Raw genomic sequence first — 25,534 nt, 5'->3', positions numbered from 1 at the left:
AAGTGCTCCAAAAATCTGGCCTCTATGGGAGGGTGGCAAGAAAAAAAACACTCCTAAAAAAAAGCCACATTAAGTCTTGTTTGAGCTTTGCCAAAATGCACATTGTAGATTCCGAGGCCAAGTGGCAAAAGGTGCTGTGGTCAGATGAGACCAAAGTGTAACTTTTTGCCCTGAACGCAAAACGATATGTCTGGTGAAAACCCAATACATCTTTCCACCCAAAGAACACCATGCCTACAGTAAAGCAAGGCGGTGGCAGCATCCTGTTGTGGGGTTGTTTCTCTTCAGCAGGGGCTGGAGCACTTGTCAGGATAAAAGGAAAAATGGACAGTGCAAAATACCGCCAGATTCTTGAGGAGAACCTGCAGCCTTGAATGTCCTTGAGTGGCCTAGTCAGAGCCCTGACATAAATGACTTGAAGAATGCAGTCCATGAGCAGTCACCATGCATTTTGACTGAGCTTGAACAATTCTGCAAGGAAGAATGGACAAATATTGCACAGTCTAGGTGTGCAAAGTTAGTAGAGACGTATACAAAGAGACTCATGGCTGTAATTCAAGCAAAAGGTGGTTCCACCAAGTATTAACTCAGGGTGGTGTTCACTTATCCAAATAGGGTATTTTGTTGTTTTAATTTTAATTAATTTTCAGATAAAAAAATGAAGTGTGTGTAAATAAAGCCAGAAAAAGTCAAATTTTATGTGTTTTCATTTCAGGCTGTAAGGAAACAAAATGTGAACATTTTGAAAGTGGGTGGTGACTTTCTATATCCACTGTATATGTACATACAGTGCCTTCAGAAAGTATTCACACCCCTTTACTTTTCCAGATTTTGTTGGGTTACAGCCTGAATTTAAAATGGATTACATTTAGATTTTGTGTCACTTATCTACACACAATACCCCATAATGTCAAAGTGGAATTTTGTTTGTAGAATTTTTGGGAAATTCATAAAAAATAAAAATATGAAATGTCTTCAGTCAATAAGTATTCAAACCCTTTGTTATGGCAAGCCTAAATAAGTTCAGGAGAATAAATGTGCTTTAAAAAAAAAAAAATCACATAAGTTGCATGGACTCTGTGTTCAATAATATTGGTTAACATAATTTTTTAATGACTACCCCATCTCTGTACCACACACAGTTATCTGTAAGGTCGCTCAATCAAGTAGTGAATTTGGTAGATGTGTGTTAAAAAAATATTGAGCATGGTGAAGTCATTAATTAGGCTTTGGATGGGGTATCAATACACCCAGTCACTACAAAGATACAGGCATCCTTCCTAACTCAGTTGCCGGAGAGAAAGGAAACTGCGCAGAGATTTCACCATGAGGCCAATGGTGATTCTAAAACAGTTACAGAGTTGAATGGTTGTGAAATGAGAAAGCTGAGGATGGATCAACAACATTGCGGTTACTCCACAATACTAACCTAAATGTCAGAGTGAAAAGAAGGAAGCTTGTACAGAATAAAAAATATGTCAAAACATGCATCCTGTTTACAAGGCACTTACTGTAAGTAATACAGCAAAGACAATTGGCAAAGAAATGAACTTTTGTCCTGAATACAAAGCATTAATTTGGGGAAAATCCCACACAACCCATCACTGAGTACCACTCTTCATACTTTCAAGCATGGTGGTGGCTGCTTCATGTTATGGGTATGCTTGTCATCGGCAAGGAATAGGGAGTTTTTTGTTGATGATAAAAATAAACAGAATACAGATAAGCACAGGCAAAATCCTACAGGAAAATCTGGTTCAGTCTTCTTTCCAACCGTCACTGGGAGACGAATTCACCTTTCAGCAGGACAATAATCTAAAACACAAGGCCAAATCTACACTAGGGTTGCTTACCAAGATGACGTTTAATGTTCCTGACTGTTCTAATTACAGTTCTATCTGAAATCGGGTTGAAAATCTATGGCAAGACTTGAAAATGGCTTTCTAGCAATGATCCACAACCAACTTGACAGAGCTTGAATCATTTTTTAAAGAGTAATGGGCAAATATTGTAGGTGTGCAAAGCTATTAGAGACTTACCCAAAAAGACTCACAGCTGTAATCGCTGCCAAAGGTGTTTAACATATATTGTCTGAAGGGGGTGAATACTTATCTGCTCAAGATATATTAGTGTTTTATTTTCATACATTTTTATAAAATGTTATAAATCTCTTCAACTTTGTCGTTATAGTATTTTGTGTAGATGGTTGATCAAAAATGACAAGTCAATCCATTTTAATCCCAACTTGTAATAACAAAATGTGTGAATACGGTACTGTAGGTACTGTATCTACCTCAATTACCTCATACCCCTGCACATCGACTCAGTACTGGTCCTCAGTGTATAAAGCCAAGTTATCGTTAGCCCACTCATTGTGTATTTAGTTCTCATGCTATAATTGTTCTATTATTTCTCTCTGCATTGTTGGGAAGGTATCGTAAGTAAGCATTTCATTGTTAGTTTACACCTGTTGTTTTACGAAGCATGTGACAATACCATTTGATTTGATGTGAAGGATTTGTTGTAAAATATAGTATAAGGACCTTTCTCTCAAACAGGTGTACTGAACTAAAGAACAAACCAAAGTCAAGATGAACCTCTACGCTGAAGCATGAACAGTCATGCATGCACTAGTTTGTTCACCCGCACCCACTTGTAATTGCTAATAACCCATCCATGAATGGGCAAGACAATAGATTTAAGTGCCTTTGAACGGGGTATGGTAGTAGGTTCCAGGAGCACCAGTTTGAGTATGTCAACAACTACAATTCTGCTGGGTTTTTCATGCTCAACAGTTTCCCGTATGTATTAAGAATGGTCCACCACCCAAAGGACATCCAGCGAACTTGGCACAACTGTGGGAAGCATTGGGGTCAACATGAGCCAGCATGCTTTCAACACCTTGTAGTCCATGGCCCGAAAATTGAGGCTGTTCTGAGGGCAAAAGAGGGTGCAACTGAATATTAGGAAGGTGTTCCTAATGTTTTGTACAATCAGTGTACGTTTCTGCTTATAAAATCAGACTTTTTGGTAGGCTATTTCTTAGTCAACTTGTCTATAATTAGATACTTGTAGTTGCTCTTGTCATTATATGTTTCCATAGAAGACTAAATAAACCCTAGCTCACCAGAATATTGGTAACGTCTGCTTCCAGCTCACACTCTCAAACACGTAGATCCCCTGAACGCAGCTCACTCTCCAGCTCACACTCTCAAACACGTAGATTCCCTGAACGCAGCTCACTCTCCAGCTCACACTCTCAAACACGTAGATCCCCCTGAACGCAGCTCACTCTCCAGCTCACACTCTCAAACACGTAGATCCCCCTGAACGCAGCTCACTCTCCAGCTCACACTCTCAAACACGTAGATCCCCCTGAACGCAGCTCACTCTCCAGCTCACACTCTCAAACATGTAGATCCCCCTGAACGCAGCTCACTCTCCAGCTCACACTCTCAAACACGTAGATCCCCCTGAACGCAGCTCACTCTCCAGCTCACACTCTCAAACACGTAGATCCCCTGAACGCAGCTCACTCTCCAGATCCCAATCACCTGAATTCTTATCACCTGGTCACACACCTGTATGTCATTATCACACACTAGTTAGTTCAGTTCTTTGCACCCGATCATTGTGAGGTGTTGTTCGTTTTGTGACGCACTTCTAGTCGGCGCGCTGTTTTTCCCGTGATTTAATCCTCCCGTGTATGATCATTTTTGCATACCTCACTAACGACGCCTATTCCCTGCCTGTACCTTAGCTTATCGGATTTCCTGTTATCAACCTATTGCCTGATCTCCCGGACGACGTTACTAGCCTTTTCCCTGCCTGTACTGTTGCCTTTATGGACCCTCAGTGTATGACCTTCTGCCTGCCCCTGGACCCAGCTACCTGCCTCCTCCTGTGGTCCTTTACAAATAAAACACCTGCTGCACCATGCGCTTGAAACCAGCTCTCTGTCTCCCCTCGTGTTCATTACAAATATCATAAATCAATCGAATGAATGCTTCAATCTAGGATGAACAAAAATATAAACGAAACATGCAAACATTTCAAGATTTTACTGAGTTACAGTTCATATAAGGAAATCAGTCAATTGCAATAAATTCATTAGGCCCTAATCTATGGTTATCTATGGATTTCACATGGCTGGGCAGGGGGGAAGCCATGGGTGGGCCTGGGCGGGGAGCCAGGTCCAGCCAATCAGAATGTGTTTTTCCCCACTAATGTGCTTTATTACAGACAGAAATAATTCTCAGTTTCATCAGCTGTTCGGGCGGCTGGTCTCAGACGTTCCCGCAGGTGAAGAAGCCGGCTTGGAGGTCCTGGGCTGGCCTGGTTACACTGGGCTGGCCTGGTTACACGTGGTCTGTGAATTTTTGTCAGGTTGGACGTACTGCCAAATTCTCTAAGACCACGTTGGAGGCGGTTTATGGTAGAGAAATGAACATCAATTCTCTGGCAACAGCTCTGGTGGACATTCCTGCAGTCAGTATGCCAATTGCCTGCTCCCTCAAAACTTGAGACATCTGTGGCATTGTGTTGTGTAACAAAACTGCACATGTTAGAGTGGCCTTTTATTGTCCCCAACACAAGTGCTCCTGTATAATGATCATGCTGTTTAATCAGCTTCTTGATATGCTACACCTGTCAGGTGGATGGATTATGTTTGCAAAGGAGAAATGCTCACATTTCTGGGATCTTTAATTTCAGCTCATGAAACATGGGATCAACACTTTACATGTTGCGTTTATATTTTTGTTCAGTATATATAGTTGACATCAGTAAAGTTTTTCTCGTCATCTCTACTTTTGCGGAGCAAAGACGTTTAGGGACCGGGGAGAAAATGCAATAACTCAACCCCAAAAAATTGAAAGATTTTCTGTGCAAAATGTCCAAATGACATCAGTTTGACCAGTTGTATTGGAAATAGAAAGCTGTGAAAACAACCCATGTTTCTGGTAATATTTCAGTTTGGCTTGAATGCATATTTGATGTGGTTTTAATAGTATCAGCTTTAATGATGCTGATAAAGATAACGCCTTTACAGAAGGTATCTAATTGTGCATTTGCATTCTCTCAGGATGCTGAAAGAAAGAAATAATATTTCTCCACTCCTGTTCCAGAGTCAAAATGTAGCCTACATTTGGTGTATCATTTTACTACAAGAAATGCCTAATTCTGCAGGAGTTAATATAAAGGTTATTGTAAATAAGAATGTGTTCTTAACTGACTTGCCTAGTTAAATAAAGGTTAAACAATAAAAAAAATAGGTTATAGCCCTACAGTCAGTGTCCAGATGTTCAGTTTCTGATCTGAAGAGTAGGCTACATACAGTTTCCTTGACATCTCATATGCCTACTTGAAGTCACCTTCTTGTGACTGTCGAATTTGTATAGCACCTCACAATCATCACACATAATCTTTCCCAAACATTACTTTTCTGTCCCTCCCTTCTCTTTATTTCCAACTCTCTATTTGAATTAAATTCTGACATTGTCCTTTTTGCCTCAGTGGATCGATGTACATTTTTTCTGCCTGTTCCTAAAAGCATTTGGCCATGGCGTGTAGACAAGCGTACAGTTAGACCCTAAAGCTAAGGCTTACGCACTAATGCCAGATAGCCTAGAATAATTAAAGAAAAACCTCAATGTAGCCTATAGATATAAATTGCACAATAATTATACATTCATGGCTTTTTTTAAGGTAGGCTACTGTTTCCTCTTTAATCAACCCACGCTTCAAACACAATATTTAATGACCCTAAACATGCCTGACCTGTGGATATAACTGCGGGGACTGCAGTTTATGAGTCAACCCGCGCATCACTAACATGCATGTATGCTAGGGCTGACCCCATTTAGTCGACTAGTCGATTGTTTGGTTGATAGGCTGTTGGTCGACCGAGATTTCTTTAGTTGAGCAGTAGCAAAAAAACTGATCCATTGTGGAGGCCGTGTGGATGGCACACAGTCTAAGACGTGCTACTGACATTGTATATGGTTATATAACATAAGAACAATGGTGCAACACTAACAACAATTATATTATTTTATAACAAATGCGCTTTCTCCCTCATTGGATAGTGGTCGGTCGCTGTCCACGGTTCTGAAACACATCAGAGCGCTGTTGAATTGGCGCCTTTTCCTAGACCATGTTGCTATGTGCATAATAGCAAAGTTAACCAGCTTACTGGTGTTGAGAACAATGCCGGAGGCAGCAGCAGAATGAGGAGAGGAGAAAGCTAGCTAGCTAGCTGCTATCGAGTGGCTATTGTGGCTAACACCCCTGTCCAGAAGCAAGCACCAGTTAGCCTTGAGCTAGCCTCATCTCCCGGCTAGCCAATGAAGTACACCAACTACAATACCTTGCCAATTGGCCTGGACCCTTTGTCGACACGGAGCCCTGCCGATCCATCACGACTGGTCTGCTGACGTAATTTGGCCGATGTGCTCTCAACCGGCCTCTGCGTCGTGGATGTCAGTGAAGACCCATCTGCTAGCCCCAGCCCGCTAGCTTTCTGAACGCTGTGTCTCCCTCTCGCCTAGCATAGTAACGACTACCGAACGGGTCCCTGTTTCATCTATTGCTGCTCATTGGACCCTATGATCACTCGGCTACACAGCTGATGCCTGCTGGATTGTTCATTAACACGGTACTTCATTTTGTTTATCTGTCGGCCCCAGCCTCGAACTCAGGCCCTGTGTGTAGCTAACTGACCCTCTCTGCCCATTCATCAGCCATTTACCCGTTGTTGTTGTCTTAGCTGTTTACCCGTTGTTGTCTTACCCCTTGTTGTCTTAGCTCTCCCAATCAACACCTGTGATTGCTTTATGCCTCTCTCTAATGTCAAAATGCCTTGGATACTGTTGTTTAGGGTAGCTCTCATTGTTTTATTTTGCTGCGGAGCCCCTAGTCCCCTCAACATGCCTTAGATAGCTCCTTTGTCCCACCCACCACACATGCGAAGACTTCACCTAGCTTAACTGGTGCCTCCAGAGATGCAACCTCTCTCATCGTCACTCAATGCTTAGGTTTATCTCCACTGTACTCGTACTCTACCATACCCGTCTGTACATTATGCCCTGAATCTATCCTACCACGACCAGAAATCTGCTACTTTTATTCTCTGTTCCCAACGCACTAGACAAGCAGTTCTTATAGTCTTTAGCCATACCCTCATCCTACTCCTCCTCTGTTCCTCTGGTGATGTAGAGGATAACCCAGGCGCTCTCATTTGTTGACTTCTGTAACCATAAAAGCCTTGGGTTCCTGCACATTAACATCAGAAGCCTCCTCCCTAAGTTTGCTTTTTTCACTGCTTTAGCACACTCCACCAACCCTGATGTCCTAGCCGTGTCTGAATCCTGGCTTAGGAAGGCCACCAAAAATTCTAACATTTCCATCCCCAACTACAACATTTTCCGTCAAGATAGAACTGCTAAAGGGGGCGGAGTTGCAATCTACTTCAGAGATAGCCTGCAGAGTTCTGTCATACTATCCAGGTATATGCCCAAACAGTTCGAGCTTCTACTTTTCAAAAAAATCCATCTCTCCAGAAATAAGTCTCTCACTGTTGCCGCTTGTTATAGACCCCACTCAGCTCCCAGCTGTGCCCTGGACACCATATATGAATTGATTGCCCCCCATCTATCTTCAGAGTACTGTTAGGTGAACTGGGATATGCTTAACACCCCGGCCATCCAACAATCTAAACTAGATGCCCTCAATCTCACACAAATTATCAAGGAACCTACCAGGTACAACCCTAAATCCGTAAACATGGGCACCCTCATAGATATCATCCTGACCAACTTGCCCTCTAAATACACCTCTGCTGTTTTCAACCAGGATCTCAGTGATCACTGCCTCCTTGCCTGCGTCCGTTATGGGTCCATGGTCAAACAACCTGGCCCGGGTATCCTGGAAGGATATTGACCTCATCCCATCAGTAGAGGATGCCTGGTTGTTCTTTAAAAGTGCTTTCCTCACCATCTTAAATATGCATGCCCCTTTAATTTTTTTTAGAACAGATATAGCCCTTGGTTCACTCCAGACTTGACTGCCGTTGACCAGCACAAAAACATCCTGTGGCGTACTGCACTAGCATCGAATAGTCCCCGCGATATGCAACTTTTCAGGGAAGTCAGGAACCAATATACACAGTCGGTTAGAAAAGCAAAGGCTAGCTTTTTCAAACAGAAATTTGCATCCTGCAGCACTAATTCCAAAACGTTTTGGGACACTGTAAAGACCATGGAGAATGAGAGCACCTCCTCCCAGCTGCCCACTGCACTGAGGCTAGGAAACACTGTCACCACCGATAAATCCACAATAATTGCGAATTTCTTTTTTTGACCCCTTTTTTCTCCCCAATTTCGTGGTATCCAATTGGTAGTAGTTACAGTCTTGTCTCATCGCTGCAACTCCTGTACGGACTCGGGAGAGGCAAAGGTCGAGAGCCATGCATCCTCCGAAACACAACCCAACCAAGCCGCACTGCTTCTTGACACAATGCCCATCCAACCCGGAAGCCAGCCACACCAATGTGTCAGAGGAAACACCATACACCTGGCGACCGTGTCAGCGTGCACTGCGCCCGGCCCACCACAGGAGTCGCTAGTGCGCGATGAGACAAGGATATCCCTGCCGGCCAAGCCCTCCCCTAACCCGGACGATGCTGGGCCAATTGTGCGCCGCCCTATGGGTCTCCCGGTCGCGGGCGGCTGCGACAGAGCCTGGACTCGAACCCAAAATCTCTAGTAGCACAGCTAGCACTGCGATGCAGCACCTTAGACAACAGCGCCACTTGGGAGGCCCCCGATAATCGAGAATTTCAATAAGCATTTGTCTACGGCTGGCCATGCTTTCCACCTGGCTACCCCAACATTGGCCAACAGCAGCTCTGCACCCCACGCAGAAACTGGCCCAAGACCCCCCCCCCCCCCCCCGCTTCTCCTTCACCCAAATCCAGACAGCTGATGCTGATGTTCTGAAAGAGCTGCAAAATCTGGAGCCCTACAAATCAGCTGGGCTAGACAATCTGGACACTCTCTTCCTAAAATTATCAGCCGCCATTGTTGGAACCCCTATTACTAGCCTGTTCAAACTCTCTTTCGTATCATCTGAGATTCCTAAAGACTGGAAGGCAGCCGCGGTCATCCCCCTCTTCAAAGGGGGAGACACTCTAGACAGAAACTGTTACAGACCTATATCCATCCTGCCCTGCCTTTCTAAAGTCTTCGAAAGCCAAGAGAACAAGCAGATCACTGACCATTTTGAATCCCACCGTACATTCTCCGCTGTGCAATCCGGTTTCCGAGCTGGTCACGGGTGCACCTCAGCCACGCTCAAGGTACTAAATGATATCATAACCGCCATCGATAAAAGACAGTACTGTGCAACCATCTTCATCAACCTGGCCAAGGCTTTCGACTCTGTCAATTACCATATCCTCATCGGCAGACTTTTTTTCTCTAATGACTGCCTCGCCTGGTTCACTAACTGCATCGCAGTGCTAGCTGTGCCACTAGAGATTCTGGGTTCGAGTCCAGGCTCTGTCGCAGCCGCCTGCGAGCAAGAGACCCATGGGGTGGCGCACATAGAGTTCAGTGTGTCAAATCGGCGGGCCTGTTGTCCGGACCTCTGGCAGTCTCTATGGGGGTGCCACAGGGTTCATTCACAGGGCCGACTCTTTTCTCTGTTATATATCAATGATGTCGCTCTTGATGTGAGTGAATCTTTCTCAGATAGAGTTCAGTGTGTCAAATCGGCGGGCCTGTTGTCCGGACCTCTGGCAGTATTTATGGGGGTGCCACAGGGTTCATTCACAGGGCCGACTCTTTTCTCTGTTATATATCAATGATGTCACTCTTGATGTGGGTGAATCTTTGATCCACCTCTACGCAGACGACACCATTCTGTATACATTTAGTCCTTCTTTGGACACTGTGTTAACAAACCTACAAACGAGCTTCAATGCCATACAACACTACTTCCGTGGCCACCAACTGCTTTTAAATGCTAGTAAAAACTAAATGCATGCTCTTCAACCGATCACTGCCCGCACCCGCCCGCCCGACTAGCATCACTACTCTGGACGGTTCGGACTTAGAATATGTGGACAACTATAAATACCTAGGTGTCTGGCTAGACTGTAAACTCTCCTTCCAGACTCATATTAAGCATCTCCAATGCACAATTAAATCTAGAATCGGCTTCCTATTTCGCAACAAAGCCTCCTTCACTCATGCTGCCAAACATACCCTCTTAAAACGGACTATCCTACCGATCCTTGACTTAGGGGATGTCATTTACAAAATAACCTCCAACACTCCACTCAGTAAATTGGATGCAGTCTATCACAGTGCCATCCGTTTTGTCACCAAAGCCCCATATACTACTCACCACTTCGACCTGTATGTTCTTGTTGGCTGGTCCCCGCTACATATTCGTAGCCAAACCCACTGGCTCCAGGTCATCTATAAGTCTTTGCTAGGTAAAGCTCCGCCTTATATCAGCTCACTGGTCACTATAGCAACACCCACCCGTAGCACGCGCTCCAGCAGGTATATTTCACTGGTCATCCCCAAAGCCAACACCACATTTGGCCGCCTTTCCTTCCAGTTCTCTGCTGCCAATGACTGGAACGAATTGCAAAAATCGCTGAAGTTGGAGACTTATATCTCCCTCACTAACTTTAAGCATCAGCTGTCAGAGCAGCTTACCGATCGATGCAGCTGTACACAGCCAATCTGTAAATAGCCCATCCAACTACCTACCTCATCCCCATAATTGATTTTGTTTTTCTGCTCTTTTGCACACCAGTATTTCTACTTGCACATCCTCATCTGCACATCTATCATTCCAGTGTTAATTGCTAAATTGTAATTACTTATGTATTGCCTTACCTCCTTACTTCATTTGCACACACTGTATACAGATTTTTCTATTGTGTTATTGACTGTACGTTTGTTTATCCCATGTGTAACTCTGTGTTTTTGTTTTTGTTGCACTGCTTTTCTTTATCTTGGCCAGGTCGCAGTTGTAAATGAGAACTTGTTCTCAACTGGCCTACCTGGTTAAATAAAGTTGAAATAAAAATATATAAAAAATGTAGCAGATATTGGATATGGTAGAAAGAGTATGTGGCCTTTTCTGAAGCCTACATGCTGGAGATAAAATGTATGACAATGTAATGAGAAGGACACTTTTTACATCATGCAGGTTTCTCAGATCAAACAGCCTAACCTATATGGGCACAATCAAATAAAATGTGAACTGTCATGTTAACAAACAACATATCCTAAAATCAGAACAGGCCAAAGTAAAATGGACATTATGGAATGGACAATCACGACTGTTGTCCAGGGGTTTCACCCCATCGTCATGATCAGTGGTTTCAAGTTTGTTTCTTTACATTTTTTTGACAAGCTGATTACAGCGAGAAAAATTTGCTTCTGCATTACCCGCTGTGTAAACACATTGCAAATAGGCTCACGATAAATCCTCATAAAGTTGGGTAACTAATACTCAGTGCATAAATAGTCAAATTGATTAGTCACAGGAATCAGGACTAATAAAGCCAACACAATGGCCTGTTTTACAAACGGTGGGCCTACCACATGGATGGGCATCCATAAAATGCCCTTGGGCCGACATGGTAGGCTACAACCTAGTAAGCACAAGCAGACATCTTTTGGATGTCTTTTTTTGGTATTGTCCGGATTTAGTTTTTTGGTGTTTTGTAAATGGTAGGCTTACCACATAGATGGGAATTCATAAAATTCTATTTCAGGCAACACTGTAGGCTACGCCTCAGTAAACATGGACCAACACCGACGCCTTTTGGACATCTTTTCTTGGTGCAGTTCCAGACCGGCCTTGATTTCCACATCCACTGACATTGGTTTTTGATCTAAACATACACTGCGTGCACAATTATTAGGCAAGTGAGTAATCTGATCTTATCATTGTTTCTATTCACATTTTCGAACTCCAAACCATATAAACTTGAATGCTTATTGGAGTTAATCATTTTCAGGTGATATGTATTTGTGTAATAAGGGAGGGTGTGGCGAAAGTGAATAACACCTTATATTAAGGTGTGCATAATTATTAGGCAGCCTCATTACCTCAGGTAAAATGGGCCAAAAAAGAAATTTAACTGACACTGAAAAGCCAAAAAATGTAAAATGCCTTTCAGACGGATGCGACACTCTTTAAATAGCTAAACTATTGAGGTGTGACCACCGGACATTCAAACGTTTTGTTGTGAATAGTCAACTGGGGCGCAAAAAATGCATGGGGAAGAAAAGGCGCAAATTAACTGCAAAAGACTTGAGAAGAATTAGATGTCAAACTACCAGGAACCCATTATCCTCCAGTGCCACCGTATTCCAGAACTGCAACCTACCTGGAGTGTTCAGAAGTACAAGGTGTCAAGTGCTCAGAGACATGGCCAAGGTCAAGAAGACTGAAACAAGACCACCACTGAATAAGATTCACAAGCGTCAAGATTGGGCAAAGAAATACCCGAAGACAGATTTTTCAAAGGTTTTATGGACAGATGAAATGAAAGTGACTCTTGATGGACCAAATGGATGGGCCCGTGGCTGGATCAGTAATGGACACAGGGCACCACTTTGAGTCAGGTGCCAGCAAGGTGAAGGAGGGGTACTGGTATGGGCTGCTATCATTGAGGATGAGGTAGTTGGACCTTTTCGGGTTGAAGATGGACTGAAACTCAACTCCCAAACCTACTGCCAGTTTCTGGAAGATTCTTTCGTCAAACAGTGGTACAGGAAGAAGTCCTCAGCATTCTAGAAGGCCATGATCTTTATGCAGGACAATGCTCCATCACATGCATCCAAGTACTCCGCTGCTTGGCTAGCCAGCAAGGGCCTCAAAGATGCCTGAATAATGACCTGGCCCCCTTCCTCACCTGACTTAAATCCTATTGAGAACTTGTGGGCCCTTCTTAAACGTGAGATTTACAGTGATGGAAGACAATACACCTTTTTGAACAGCACTTAGGAGGCTGTGGTTGCTGCTTCAGCGAAAATGATTGTGAACAGATCAAGAAACTGACAGACTCCATGGATGGAAGGCTCATGGCAGTTATTGAAAATACGGGTAGCTATATTGGTCACTGAATATTTTTGAAAGGCCACAAATGTTATATAATTGTCATTTTGTGTTACTTATCTGTTACAGTTACTCTAACAATTGAGAATAAACAAGTGAGTTGAGAGAAATTATTTTTGTAATTTAGTTGCCTAATAATTCTGCACACTAATAGTTGCCTAATAATTGTGCACACTTATATACACTGCTCAAAAAAATAAAGGGAACACTTAAACAACACAATGTAACTCCAAGTCAATCACACTTCTGTGACATCAAACTGTCCACTTAGGAAGCAACACTGATTGACAATAAATTTCACATGCTGTTGTGCAAATAGAATAGACAACAGGTGGAAATTATAGGCAATTAGCAAGACACCCCCAATAAAGGAGTGGTTCTGCAGGTGGGGACCACAGACCACTTCTCAGTTCCTATGCTTCCTGGCTGATGTGTTGGTCACTTTTGAATGCTGGCGGTGCTTTCACTCTAGTGGTAGCATGAGACGGAGTCTACAACCCACACAAGTGGCTCAGGTAGTGCAGCTCATCCAGGATGGCACATCAATGCGAGTTGTGGCAAGAAGGTTTGCTGTGTCTGTCAGCGTAGTGTCCAGAGCATGGAGGCGCTACCAGGAGACAGGCCAGTACATCAGGAGACGTGGAGGAGGCCGTAGGAGGGCAACAACCCAGCAGCAGGACCGCTACCTCCGCCTTTGTGCAAGGAGGAGCAGGAGAAGCACTGCCAGAGCCCTGCAAAATGACCTCCAGCAGGCCACGAATGTGCATGTGTCTGCTCAAACGGTCAGAAACAGACTCCAAGAGGGTGGTATGAGGGCCCGACGTCCACAGGTGGGGGTTGTGCTTACAGCCCAACACCGTGCAGGACGTTTGGCATTTGCCAGAGAACACCAAGATTGGCAAATTCGCCACTGGCACCCTGTGCTCTTCACAGATAAAAGCAGGTTCACACTGAGCACGTGACAGACGTGACAGAGTCTGGAAACGCCGTGGAAAACGTTCTGCTGCCTGAAACATCCTCCAGCATGACCGGTTTGGTGGTGGGTCAGTCATGGTGTGGGGTGGCATTTCTTTGGGGGGGCCGCACAGCCCTCCATGTGCTCGCCAGAGGTAGCCTGACTGCCATTAGGTACCGAGATGAGATCCTCAGACCCCTTGTGAGACCATATGCTGGTGCGGTTGGCCCTGGGTTCCTCCTAATGCAAGACAATGCTAGACCTCATGTGGCTGGAGTGTGTCAGCAGTTCCTGCAAGAGGAAGGCATTGATGCTATGGACTTGCCCGCCCGTTCCCCAGACCTGAATCCAATTGAGCACATCTGGGACATCATGTCTCACTCCATCCACCAACGCCACGTTGCACCACAGACTGTCCAGGAGTTGGCGGATGCTTTAGTCCAGGTCTGGGAGGAGATCCCTCAGGAGACCATCCGCCACCTCATCAGGAGCATGCCCAGGCGTTGTAGGGAGGTCATACAGGCACGTGGAGGCCACACACACTACTGAGCCTCATTTTGACTTGTTTTAAGGACATTACATCAAAGTTGGATCAGCCTGTAGTGTGGTTTTCCACTTTAATTTTGAGTGTGACTCCAAATCCAGAACACCATGGGTTGATAAATTGGATTTCCATTGATTATTTTTCTGTGATTTTGTTGTCAGCACATTCAACTATGTAAAGAAAAAAGTATTTAATAAGATTTATTTCATTCAGATCTAGGATGTGTTGTTTAAGTGTTCCCTTTATTTTTTGAGCAGTATATTTCCCTGAGAAAGCCAAAACTCACTTTTCCTTTGTTAAACATTCAGGTTTGAGGTTCAATAACATTTTGGATTGACTGAGAGCATTGTGTTTGTTCAACAATAAAATTTATTGAACCTCAAAAATGTATTTTCAACTTTCATTCAGAACCCAATATGAGCCTGATTTCAACACCCCCCCCCCCCAAAAAACACCCATTTATTTTTGCAACGTCTGTAAAGTACCGTAATTTCCGGACTATTGAGCGCACCTGAATATAAGCCGCACCCACTGAATTAAAAAAATTATATTATTTTGTACATAAATAAGCCGCACATGTCTAGAACCCGCATGTACATTGAAACAAATTAACTTTACACAGGCTTTAACGAAACACGGCTTGTAACAAAAATAAATAGGCTTTAACGAAACACGGCTTGTAACAAAAATAAATAGGCTTTAACGAAACACGGCTTGTAACAAAAAATAAAACATTTGCAGTAAGCTTAAGTTGTCTTTTTGCACTCAGTCAATTCCTCACGCTGCTGTTTCCAACGTCTTATCATCGACTCATTAAGACCAAGCTCCCGTGCAGCAGCTCTATTTCCTTTTCCAACAGCCAGATCAATCGCCTTCAACTTGAAAGCTGCATCATATGCATTTCTCCGTGTCTTTGCCATGATGAGGGTGACAAAATGACTACCGTAATCAGAATGATGGGAAGTTTGAGAGCCCTCGATTTAATCTAAACAGTAAACAAAAAAGTGTTTTGACCTTAACCAGTTCGGCAATTTCATTGGTCTAATGAAAGCTTCATGCCGCCAAAAAACTGAGCACGTCACAGAATGTGTTTTTTTGTAAAAAAAAATTGAAAGCGGGAAAAATCCATATATTAGCCGCGTCATTGTTTAAGCCGCGAGGTTCAAAGCGTGGGAAAAAAGTTGCGGCTTATAGTCCAGAAATTACGGTACGTATTTTCAACATCCGGAAAATAAGTATTTTCAACCTTCATTCAAAACCGAAAATGAAACAAATTTTAACGTCTGGAAAGTACATATTTTTCAACGTCTGGAAAATATGCCTTTTCAGCGTCCTCGAAAATATACATTTGAACATACAGAAAATACCTTTCACTCTTCATTCAGAACCCAAATTGAACCTAACTTCACCGTCAGGAAAATATGTATTTTAGACATCTTTTCAACTTAATTCTGCTTACTGGGACTATTCTAGTTTTGCAGGGGGATGCATTTTTTGGTCTTGGCTATGGCAGCAGAATGGCAAAGACCGGCCCTGGCTATAGGTCAAGCCTTATTGTGCCCTATTCTGACGGAATTAGTTTTAGGACGTACTGTGGATCACTAAAATATGCTAATGATTATGATCACACTTCCTCAATTCAAATATTATGGCAACACTGTAGGAAAGATGGTTTGGTATGGTTTAGAAACTTGGGAACCAAGCTCGAGTTACCTATCACCTGGACATGTTGAAATTGTTTTCCCTAAACAAATTAGGGATTTCGGAAACATAACTTTTCAGTCAGAAATAGCTTAATTATGTTGCACCTTCAGCAACATGGACAGCGCAATAAACACTTTGATGTTCTGTGGTGTTCGCTGCAGGAGGGAGGAGAAAGAGACAACTGGATGCTAGTCACAGTCACTCCATATTTTTGTTTTTTTAACACAGCGCAGCAAGTCCGAGCCTGGCCCAGCACTATCAAATCAATTGCTAGTCATTTGTGTGTCTTCATTATTTAATCAAACTGTGTGCTTAAAGCATCAGACAAGCTCAGTGAATATTGTTGATTTGATTAAAACACATAGGATGTGTCAATATATGGAAAATATACGTTTAAAAATGTCGACCAATCGATTGGTGAAAGAACAGATGATTCTTGGTCGACCAAGATTTGTTTTAGTTGGGACAGCCCTAATGCATGCACAGAGCAGTTTCTACAATGACTGAATTGCATATTAAGATCATGTCATAACAATCAACCCACTGGGCACACACTGGTCAATCAATGTTGTTTCCACAATGAAATTTCATTGAACCAACGTGGCATCGATGTATAATTGACGTCTGTGCCCAGTGGGAAGCATTTCACTGTGAGCCAGTGTAGCTATTCTAAGCTGCAGCAAGAAAGCCTCATGTGAGGGGCATGGTCTAAGCAAAAACAAAGGTGCTCCCATAGGACCATAAACTTCATGAACAAACCAGTGTCTTATGCATAAATGCACACAAGTACATACAGGGGCTACGTTGGGTAGAGACAGAGAGAGGAGAGAGAGTGCGAGCGAGCGAGAGTGTAAGAGAGAGAAAGCGAGAGAGACAAAGAGAAAGAGAGAGAGAGAGAGCAGGGAGGAGAGTAGGAGGAAGGAGGGAGTATATTAAAGAGAGTAGGATGAGAAGCTAGACTGGCAGTCTAGTCTTGGGGGAACTCACCAGAAGTACCATAGTCTCTGTATGGAGAGAGCTCGGACACAGCACCGCGTCCCACAACAGTCCTCATACGACCGGCATCTACAACACACACACACACACACACACACACACACACACACACACACACACACACACACACACACACACACACACACACACACACACACACACACACACACACACACACACACACAGAAAGAGAGAGGGGAAGCTTTTATTACAATCACCAGCATCTACAATACTGAGAGAGAAGGCTTTTGTATAAACAGTACAGTCCTCTAACCACCCTCTCAAAACACATTCAGACAAATGGCAGTTCTCATATGCACAGTACTGAGACAAAAGTCTGACACAAATCCCAAGAGGCCCAAGGGAATAGACATACCAAGCAGATGACAAACGCTCTGCAGTCTAAGGTGAATATTAAGTAAACTATTGAGGGAGCACTAGGTTTAGTTCCATTATAATTTCAGTTTGTCTTGAGTCCCTGAGCTGAAGTTGGATAGCTACAGTTGAAGTCGGAAGTTTACATACACTTAGGTTGGAGTCATTAAAACTCGTTTTTCAACCACTTCCCAAATTCCTTGTTAACAAACTATAGTTTTGGCAAGTCGGTTAGGACATCTACTTTGTGCATGACACAAGTAATTTTTCCAACAATTGTTTATAGACAGATTATTTCACTTATAATTCACTGTATCAAAATTCCAGTGGGTCAGAAGTTTACATACACTAAGTTGACTGTGCCTTTAAACAGCTTGGAAAATGCCAGATAATGATGTCATGGCTTTAGAAGCTTCTGATAGGCTAAATGACATAATTTGAGTCAATTGGAGGTATACCTGTGGATGTATTTCAATGCCTACCTTCAGGCTCAGTGCGACTTTGCCTGACATCATGGGAAAATCAAAAGAAATCAGCCAAGACCTCAGGAAAAAATTTTTAAAATCTGGTTCATCCTTGGGAGCAAATTTCAAACGCTTGAAGGTACCACGTTCATCTGTAGAAACAACAGACCGCAAGTCTAAACACCATGGGACCACACAGCCATCATACCGCTCAGGAAGGAGACGCGTTATGTCTCCTAGAGATGAATGTACTTTGGTGTAAAAAGTGAAAATCAATCCCAGAAAAACAGCAAAGGACCTTGTGAAGATGCTGGTAGAAACAGGTACAAAAGTATCTATATCCACAGTAAAACAAGTCCTATGTCGACATAAACTGAAAGGCCGCTCAGCAAGCAAGAAGCCACTGCTCAAAAAACGCCATAAAAAAGCCAGACTACGGTCTGCAACTGCACATGGGGACAAAGATCGTACTTTTTGGAGAAATGTCCTCTGGTCTGATGAAAGAAAAATAGAACTGTTTGGCCATAATGACCATTGTTATGTTTGGAGGAAAAAGGGGGAAGCTTGCAAGCTGAAGAACACCATCCCAACCGTGAAGCACGGGGGTGGCAGCATCATGTTGTGGGGGTGCTTTGCTGCAGGAGGGACTGGTGCACTTTACAAAATAGATGGCTTCATGAAGAAGGACAATTATATGGATATATTGAAGCAACATCTCAAGACAACAGTCAGGAAGTTAAAGATCAGTCGCAAATGGGTCTTCCAAATGGACAATGACCCCAAGCATACTTCCAAAGTTGTGGCAAAATGGCTTAAGTACAACAAAGTCAAGGTATTGGAGTGGCCATCACAAAGAACTGACCTCAATCCCATAGAAGATTTGTGGGCAGAACTGAAAAAGCTTATGCGAGCAAGGAGGCCTACAAACCTGACCCAGTTACACCAGCTTTGTCAGGAGGAATTGGCCAAAATTCACCCAACTTATTGTGGGAAGCTTGTGGAAGGGTACCCAACACGTTTGACCCAAGTTAAACAATTTAAAGGCAATGCTACCAAATACTAATTGAGTGTACAGTGAGGGAAAAAAGTATTTGATCCCCCGCTGATTTTGTATGTTTGCCCACTGACACAGAAATGATCAGTCTACAATTTTAATGGTAGGTTTATTTGAACAGTGAGAGACAGAATAACAACAAACAAATCCAGAAAAACGCAAGTCAAAAATTGATTTGCATTTTAATGAGGGAAATAAGTATTTGACCCCTCTTGTCACACCCTGGCCATAGAGAGGGGTTTTTGTTCTTTATTTTGGTTAGGCCGGGGTGTTACATTGGGTCGGCGTTCTATGTTCTTTTTTCTAGGTTGGTTTGTTTCGTTGATTTTGGCCGTGTGGCTTCCAATCAGGCACAGCTGTAGTTTGTTGATGCTGATTGGGAGTCACACATAAGTAGCCTGTTTTTCCTTTGGGTTTTTGTGGGTGATTGTTTCTGTATAGTGTTTTCTGTTTTGTTCATGTAGGACCAGACAGGACTTTTTGCTGTCGTTTCTGTCGAGTATTTTGTTTATAGTGGTTCATTTGATTAAATCTTTCAAATGAATACACATCCTCCGCTGCATCTTGGTTTTCTTACGACGACAGCCCTTACAGAATCACCCACCAAAAAACGGACCAAGCAGCGGAGAAAGGAGCAGCGCAAGGAGAAGAACCAGGAGAGGAGCTATCTAGAATCGTGGACTTGGGAGGAAATCCTGGACAGTAAAGGACCATGGGCTCAAGCTGGGGATTATCGCCGCCCGCAGTGGGAGATCGAGGCGGCGAGAGCTGAGAGGCGCTGGTATGAGGAAAGGGAGCGCAGCAGACATGAGCACACGGGGAGATTGGCGGAGTCAGGCGGTAGACCTGAGCCAACTCCCCGTGCTTACCGGAAGCAGCGTGGTACTGGTAAGGCAACGTGTTATGCTGTGAAGCATAACGCGTTCATAGCCCGGTGCGCTATAGGCCAGCTCCCCGCAAGTGCCATGCGAGTGCAGGCATCGAGCCAGGACAGATTGTGCCAGCTCAGCGCGTCTGGTCTCCAGTGCGCCTTTTCGGTCCAGGTTATCCTGCACCGGCTCTGCGCACTGTGTTGCCAGGGCGCTGGGAGGGCCCAGTTCGCCCAATGCCTGCGCTCCGCCCGTGCCGGGACAAATTGGGCATTCAGCCTGGAGTGTGGGTAAAGAGCCTATGTACCAGAACTCCAGTGCCGCCCCACAGCCCGGTTTATCCTGTGCCTCCTCCTCGGACCAGGCCTCCAGTGGGTCTCCCCATCCTGGTCAGTCCTGTGCCTCCTCCACGGACCAGGCCTCCAGTGGGCCTCCCCATCCTGGTCAGTCCTGTGCCTCCTCCACGGACCAGGCCTCCAGTGGGTCTCCCCAGCCTGGTGAGTCCAGTGCCTGCGCCCAGAGCCAGGCCTCCTTCATGTCTCCCCAGCCTGGTGAGTCCTGGGCCAGAGCCGCCGGAGCCGCCAGAGCCGCCCGCCAGTCCGGAGCCGTCAGAGCCGCCCGCCAGTCCGGAGCCGTCAGAGCCGCCCGCCAGTCCGGAGCCGCCAGAGCCGCCCGCCAGTCCGGAGCCGCCAGAGCCGCCCGCATGTCCAGAGCCGCCAGAGCCGCCCGCCTGTCCGGCGCCGCCAGAGCCGCCCGCCTGTCCGGCGCCGCCAGAGCCGCCCGCCTGTCCGGAGCTGCCAGAGCCGCCCGCCAGCCCGGTGAGTCCTGTGCCTGCGCCCAGTGCCAGGCCTCCTTCATGTCTCCCCAGCCTGGTGAGTCCTGTGCCTGCGCCTAGGGCCAGGCCTCCTTCATGTCTCCCCAGCCTGGTGAATCCTGGGTCAGTGCCACCGGAGCCGCCCACCAGCCCGGAGCCACCGGAGCCGCCAGGGTCGCCCGCCAGCCGGGTGCAGCCAGGGACGCCCGCCAGCCGGGCGCAGCCAGGGTCGCCCGCCAACCGGGCGCAACCAGAATCGCCCGACCAGCAAGGCGCAGCTAGGGTCGCCCGCCAACCGGGCGCAGCCAGGGTCGCCCGCCAGCCGGGCGCAGTCAGGGTCGCCCACCAGTTCTCCGGCACGGCCAGGGGCGCCACCTAAGTGGGCAACGCCGAGGGTGGAGCGGAGGCCACGTCCCGCACCTGAGCCGCCGCCGTAAGAGGGCCCACCCGGACCCTCCCCTTCAGAGTCAGGTTTTGCGGCCGGAGTCTGCACCTTTGGGGGGGGTACTGTAACGCCCTGGCCATAGAGAGTGGTTTTTGTTCTTTATTTTGGTTAGGCCAGGGTGTTATATTGGGTGGGCGTTCTATGTTCTTTTTTCTAGGTTGGTTTGTTTCGTTGATTTTGGCCGTGTGGCTTCCAATCAGGCACAGCTGTAGTTTGTTGTTGCTGATTGGGAGTCACACATAAGTAGCCTGTTATTCCTTTGGGTTTTTGTGGGTGATTGTTTCTGTCTAGTGTTTTCTGTTTTGTTCATGTAGGACCAGACAGGACTGTTTGCTGTCGTTTCTGTCGAGTATTTTGTTTATAGTGGTTCATTTGATTAAATCTTTAAAATGAATACACATCCTACGCGCATCTTGGTTTTCTTACGACGACAGCCCTTACACCTCTGCAAAACATGACTTAGTACTTGGTGGAAAAACCCTTGTTGGCAATCACAGAGGTCAGACGTTTCTTGTAGTTGGCCACCAGGTTTGCACACATCTCAGGTGGGATATTGTCCCACTCCTCTTTGCAGATCTTCTCCAAGTCATTAAGGTTTCGAGGCTGACGTTTGGCAACTCGAACCTTCAGCTCCCTCCACAGATTTTCTATGGGATTAAGGTCTGGAGACTGGCTAGGCCACTCCAGGACCTTAATGTGCTTCTTCTTGAGCCACTCCTTTGTTGCCTTGGCTGTGTGTTTTGGGTCATTGTCATGCTGGAATACCCATCCACGACCCATTTTCAATGCCCTGGCTGAGGGAAGGAGGTTCTCCCCAAGATTTGACGGTACATGGCTCCGTCCATCATCCCTTTGATGCGGTGAAGTTGTCCTGTCCCCTTAGCAGAAAAACACCCCCAGAGCATAATGTTTCCACCTCCATGTTTGACGGTGGGGATGATGTTCTTGGGGTCATAGGCAGCATTCCTCCTCCTCCAAACACAGCGAGTTGAGTGGATGCCAAAGAGCTCCATTTTGGTCTCATCTGACCACAACACTTTCACCCAGTTGTCCTCTGAATCATTCAGATGTTCATTAGCAAACTTCAGACGGGCATGTATATGTGCTTTCTTGAGCAGGGTGACCTTGCGGCGCTGCAGGATTCCAGTCCTTCACGGCGTAGTGTGTTACCAATTGTTTTCTTGGTGACTATGGTCCCAGCTGCCTTGAGATCATTGACAAGATCCTCCTATGTAGTTCTGGGCTGATTCTTCACCGTTCTCATGATCATTGCAACTCCACGAGGTGAGATCTTGCATGGAGCCCCAGGCCGAGGGAGATTGACAGTTCTTTTGTGTTTCTTCCATTTGCGAATAATCGCACCAACTGTTGTCACCTTCTCACCAAGCTGCTTGGCGATGGTCTTGTAGCCCATTCCAGCCTTGTGTAGGTCTACAATCTTGTCCCTGACATCCTTGGAGAGCTCTTTGTTCTTGGCCATGGTGGAGAGTTTGGAATCTGATTGATTGATTGCTTCTGTGGACAGGTGTCTTTTATACAGTTAACAAACTGAGATTAGGAGCACTCCCTTTCAATCTTTCTAATTGAGAGGGGGTCAAATACTTATTTCCCTCATTAAAATGCAAATCAATTTATAACATTTTTGACATGCGTTTTTCTGGATTTTTTTGTCGTTGTTATTCTGTCTCTCACTGTTCAAATAAACCTACCATTAAAATTATAGACTGATCATTTCTTTGTCAGTGGGTAAACGTACAAAATCAGCAGGGGATCAAATACTTTTTTCCCTCACTGTATGTAAACTTCTGACCCACTGGGAATGTGATGAAAGAAATAAAAGCTGAAATAAATAATTCTCTCTACTATTATTCTGCCATTTCACATTCTTAACATAAAGTGGTGATCCTAACTGACCTAAGACAGGGCATTTTTACTAGGATTAAATGTCAGGAATTGTGAAAAACTGAGTTTAAATGTATTTGGCTAAGGTGTATGTAAACTTCCGACTTCAACTGTATCTGAACCCCCTGCTGATCAGTTGTCAGCATCTGTATGCAGGAGAGCTGATGATGAATGGCTCTCATTGTGATGCCTTATTTGTATGGTAGGTTCAACGGAACCAAGAGTTTTCAAGTCTTGGTTCCATTGAACATGCCATGCAAATAAAGACATTTTAATTAATGATATGAAGAGTGCCTTGGTCCTCCTTTCTTTTTGATGACCAATTTACCCCTTTTACCAAAGAACATCTATCTACAAAGACCTACTATTGTTTACCCTAGCAGCACTTCCCTTCCTTTTTTTCTACATGCTCTCATTGTGACTTGACAACTCTGTGCGCACACACACAAATGCACACACACACACACGCACACACACACACAAAATGTTTTATATGTCAAATATAGGAACTTTTAGGTAAGAATGAATCATACTTTGTCATTAAAGTAAGTAGAAACTCATTAATTTTAACAAATTACTTTTATAGTTTTGTCTATGGTGATGGGGCAGTGCTTATTGTGTGAGGCAGAGATGTGATTTGGCAGTTCCAGGCTTCAGATCTTCAATGCGCCGAGAGCCGGGGTATCTGATGTTTTTCAAGGGCAGATAGCAGCTTCAGTTTTAAACATAGAGGAGAGATGATTTATGCCATCATTACAGATTTCAGAGAAATGTTCATCATCCACTGATCTGCACTGAACATCCAAATCCTCTGGCTAAATAGACGGCAATCCACTTCCATGACAAATCCTCCTCAACATTTGAAATATTCCCCCTCTCCTTCTGTCAGTATTTTGTACTGTATTTTAAACCAGCAGTACTATAAGTGTGAGAGCTGCATTTCCGGCTTTCAGCATTAAGGCCATCCATTACACAAGTCATTAGCAGCACAGCGCTAGGAGAGGGCATAGAGCTGAGCCAGCATTCTCTTAATAGTGCACTATTTCAATTCCACAGTCGCCCTGCAATATACTGTATTTCATTAGATCTGTGTGTGCACTATTTTACAGAGGCAATTCAATCCAAATCCCCCAGTCACTGCAGCATGCTAACTCCCAGTAATGCTCTTCTCTCTCTCCTACCATAACTCCAACTCCATCCTTAGGCTTTACATTTTTTATAACTCCTACTGATGCACCACCACTGTAGTGCATTTTTAAAAGCTCCTCATACATTGAAAATGAGGCCTTTCTAAAAGCAAGTGGTAGAATTCTACAGCCAGCCTAGTGGCTAACATGTTTTTATAAGACTAATTATTAGCCCATTAGTTAAATGATTTAGATAGAAGTCAAAGAGCTTCTCCAATGTGATTTCTCAACCCAGTGGATGCTGTTTAGTCTCAAAAACCCGACCCTCGGCAACACAGTGACTATGGTCTGGTTTCAATGATGGAGTTTTTAGGCATAGAGGAACTACGTCACAGCCTACGTCACTACCTTTCAACTTGAATAAAATACTAAATAGTAGCTAGCAAGATGGAGATGACAGAGGTTATTTTTAATGAGTGCATTTCGCAAGTGGCTAGTTTGCATCAACTACCTTAACTAAAACCACTGCAAAGGTTTTGCCTGCAAACTTTGGTTTTGAATCCCGACATTCTGGCATGTCTGCCTCGTGATTTGTTGGGAGTCCCCAGATTTTTTTCACCTTATCAATGTAGGCAGTGACGTAGTTATTCTATGCCAAAAGAGTCCATCATAGAAACCAGACCCTAATTACTGTGATGCCTAGGGTCAGGTCCTCGAGACTAGATGCTGTGTTGGATTTGATGATTGGATTTGCAAAAGCTACAGCTTACTCATTATTTCCCCTCGCCGCTTCGACAGCATGCTTTTTGAATGACTGCCAAAATGAGTCTGCTATGATAGTGGAGTGAGTCAAAGGCTGGTATTGACTCATAATAACGTTACCAACCTGGGTGATTTCTCTGTATTCATCCACATCCAGGGACCATTTTCTTTAACCAAACTCCACCCGGCCTTTAAACAAGCCAGAGGGAATCAATAGACTGCACTCTTTAAATTCACAAACAGTTTAATCTGAATGGCAGAAGGTTGAAAACGAATAAATATGTCTTGTAAAATATTAAATGTCTTACTATTAACAATTAATATACAGTATGCTGCAATGTAATTGTGTCTTTGTCCAGATGAATTATGTTACCCAT

General features: G+C 44.5%; 1 protein-coding gene across 2 annotated transcripts in view; it reads right to left on the bottom strand.

Annotated features, from left to right (window-relative positions):
* Nucleotides 1-25,534, bottom strand: part of LOC106569210 (vesicular, overexpressed in cancer, prosurvival protein 1) — a 36,020-nt gene that overhangs the window by 6,814 nt on the left and 3,672 nt on the right. Inside the window, exons 3-4 of one of the 2 annotated variants that reach the window (XM_014140344.2) lie at nt 25,282-25,346; nt 17,337-17,414 (exon numbers count right to left, since the gene is read on the bottom strand). In XM_014140344.2, coding sequence (XP_013995819.1) covers nt 17,337-17,414; nt 25,282-25,310 — 107 coding nt within the window. In that variant the 5' untranslated portion in view covers nt 25,311-25,346. The remainder of the gene's footprint in view (nt 1-17,336; nt 17,415-25,281; nt 25,347-25,534) is intronic. The other variant, XM_014140343.2, reaches the window with a different exon arrangement.

The sequence above is a fragment of the Salmo salar genome, chromosome ssa14 (genome assembly GCF_905237065.1).
Source record: "Salmo salar chromosome ssa14, Ssal_v3.1, whole genome shotgun sequence".
NCBI lineage: Eukaryota > Metazoa > Chordata > Actinopteri > Salmoniformes > Salmonidae > Salmo > Salmo salar.
The sequence above is the reverse complement of the archived record's forward strand: the minus strand, read 5'-3'. Positions and strand labels throughout refer to the sequence as shown.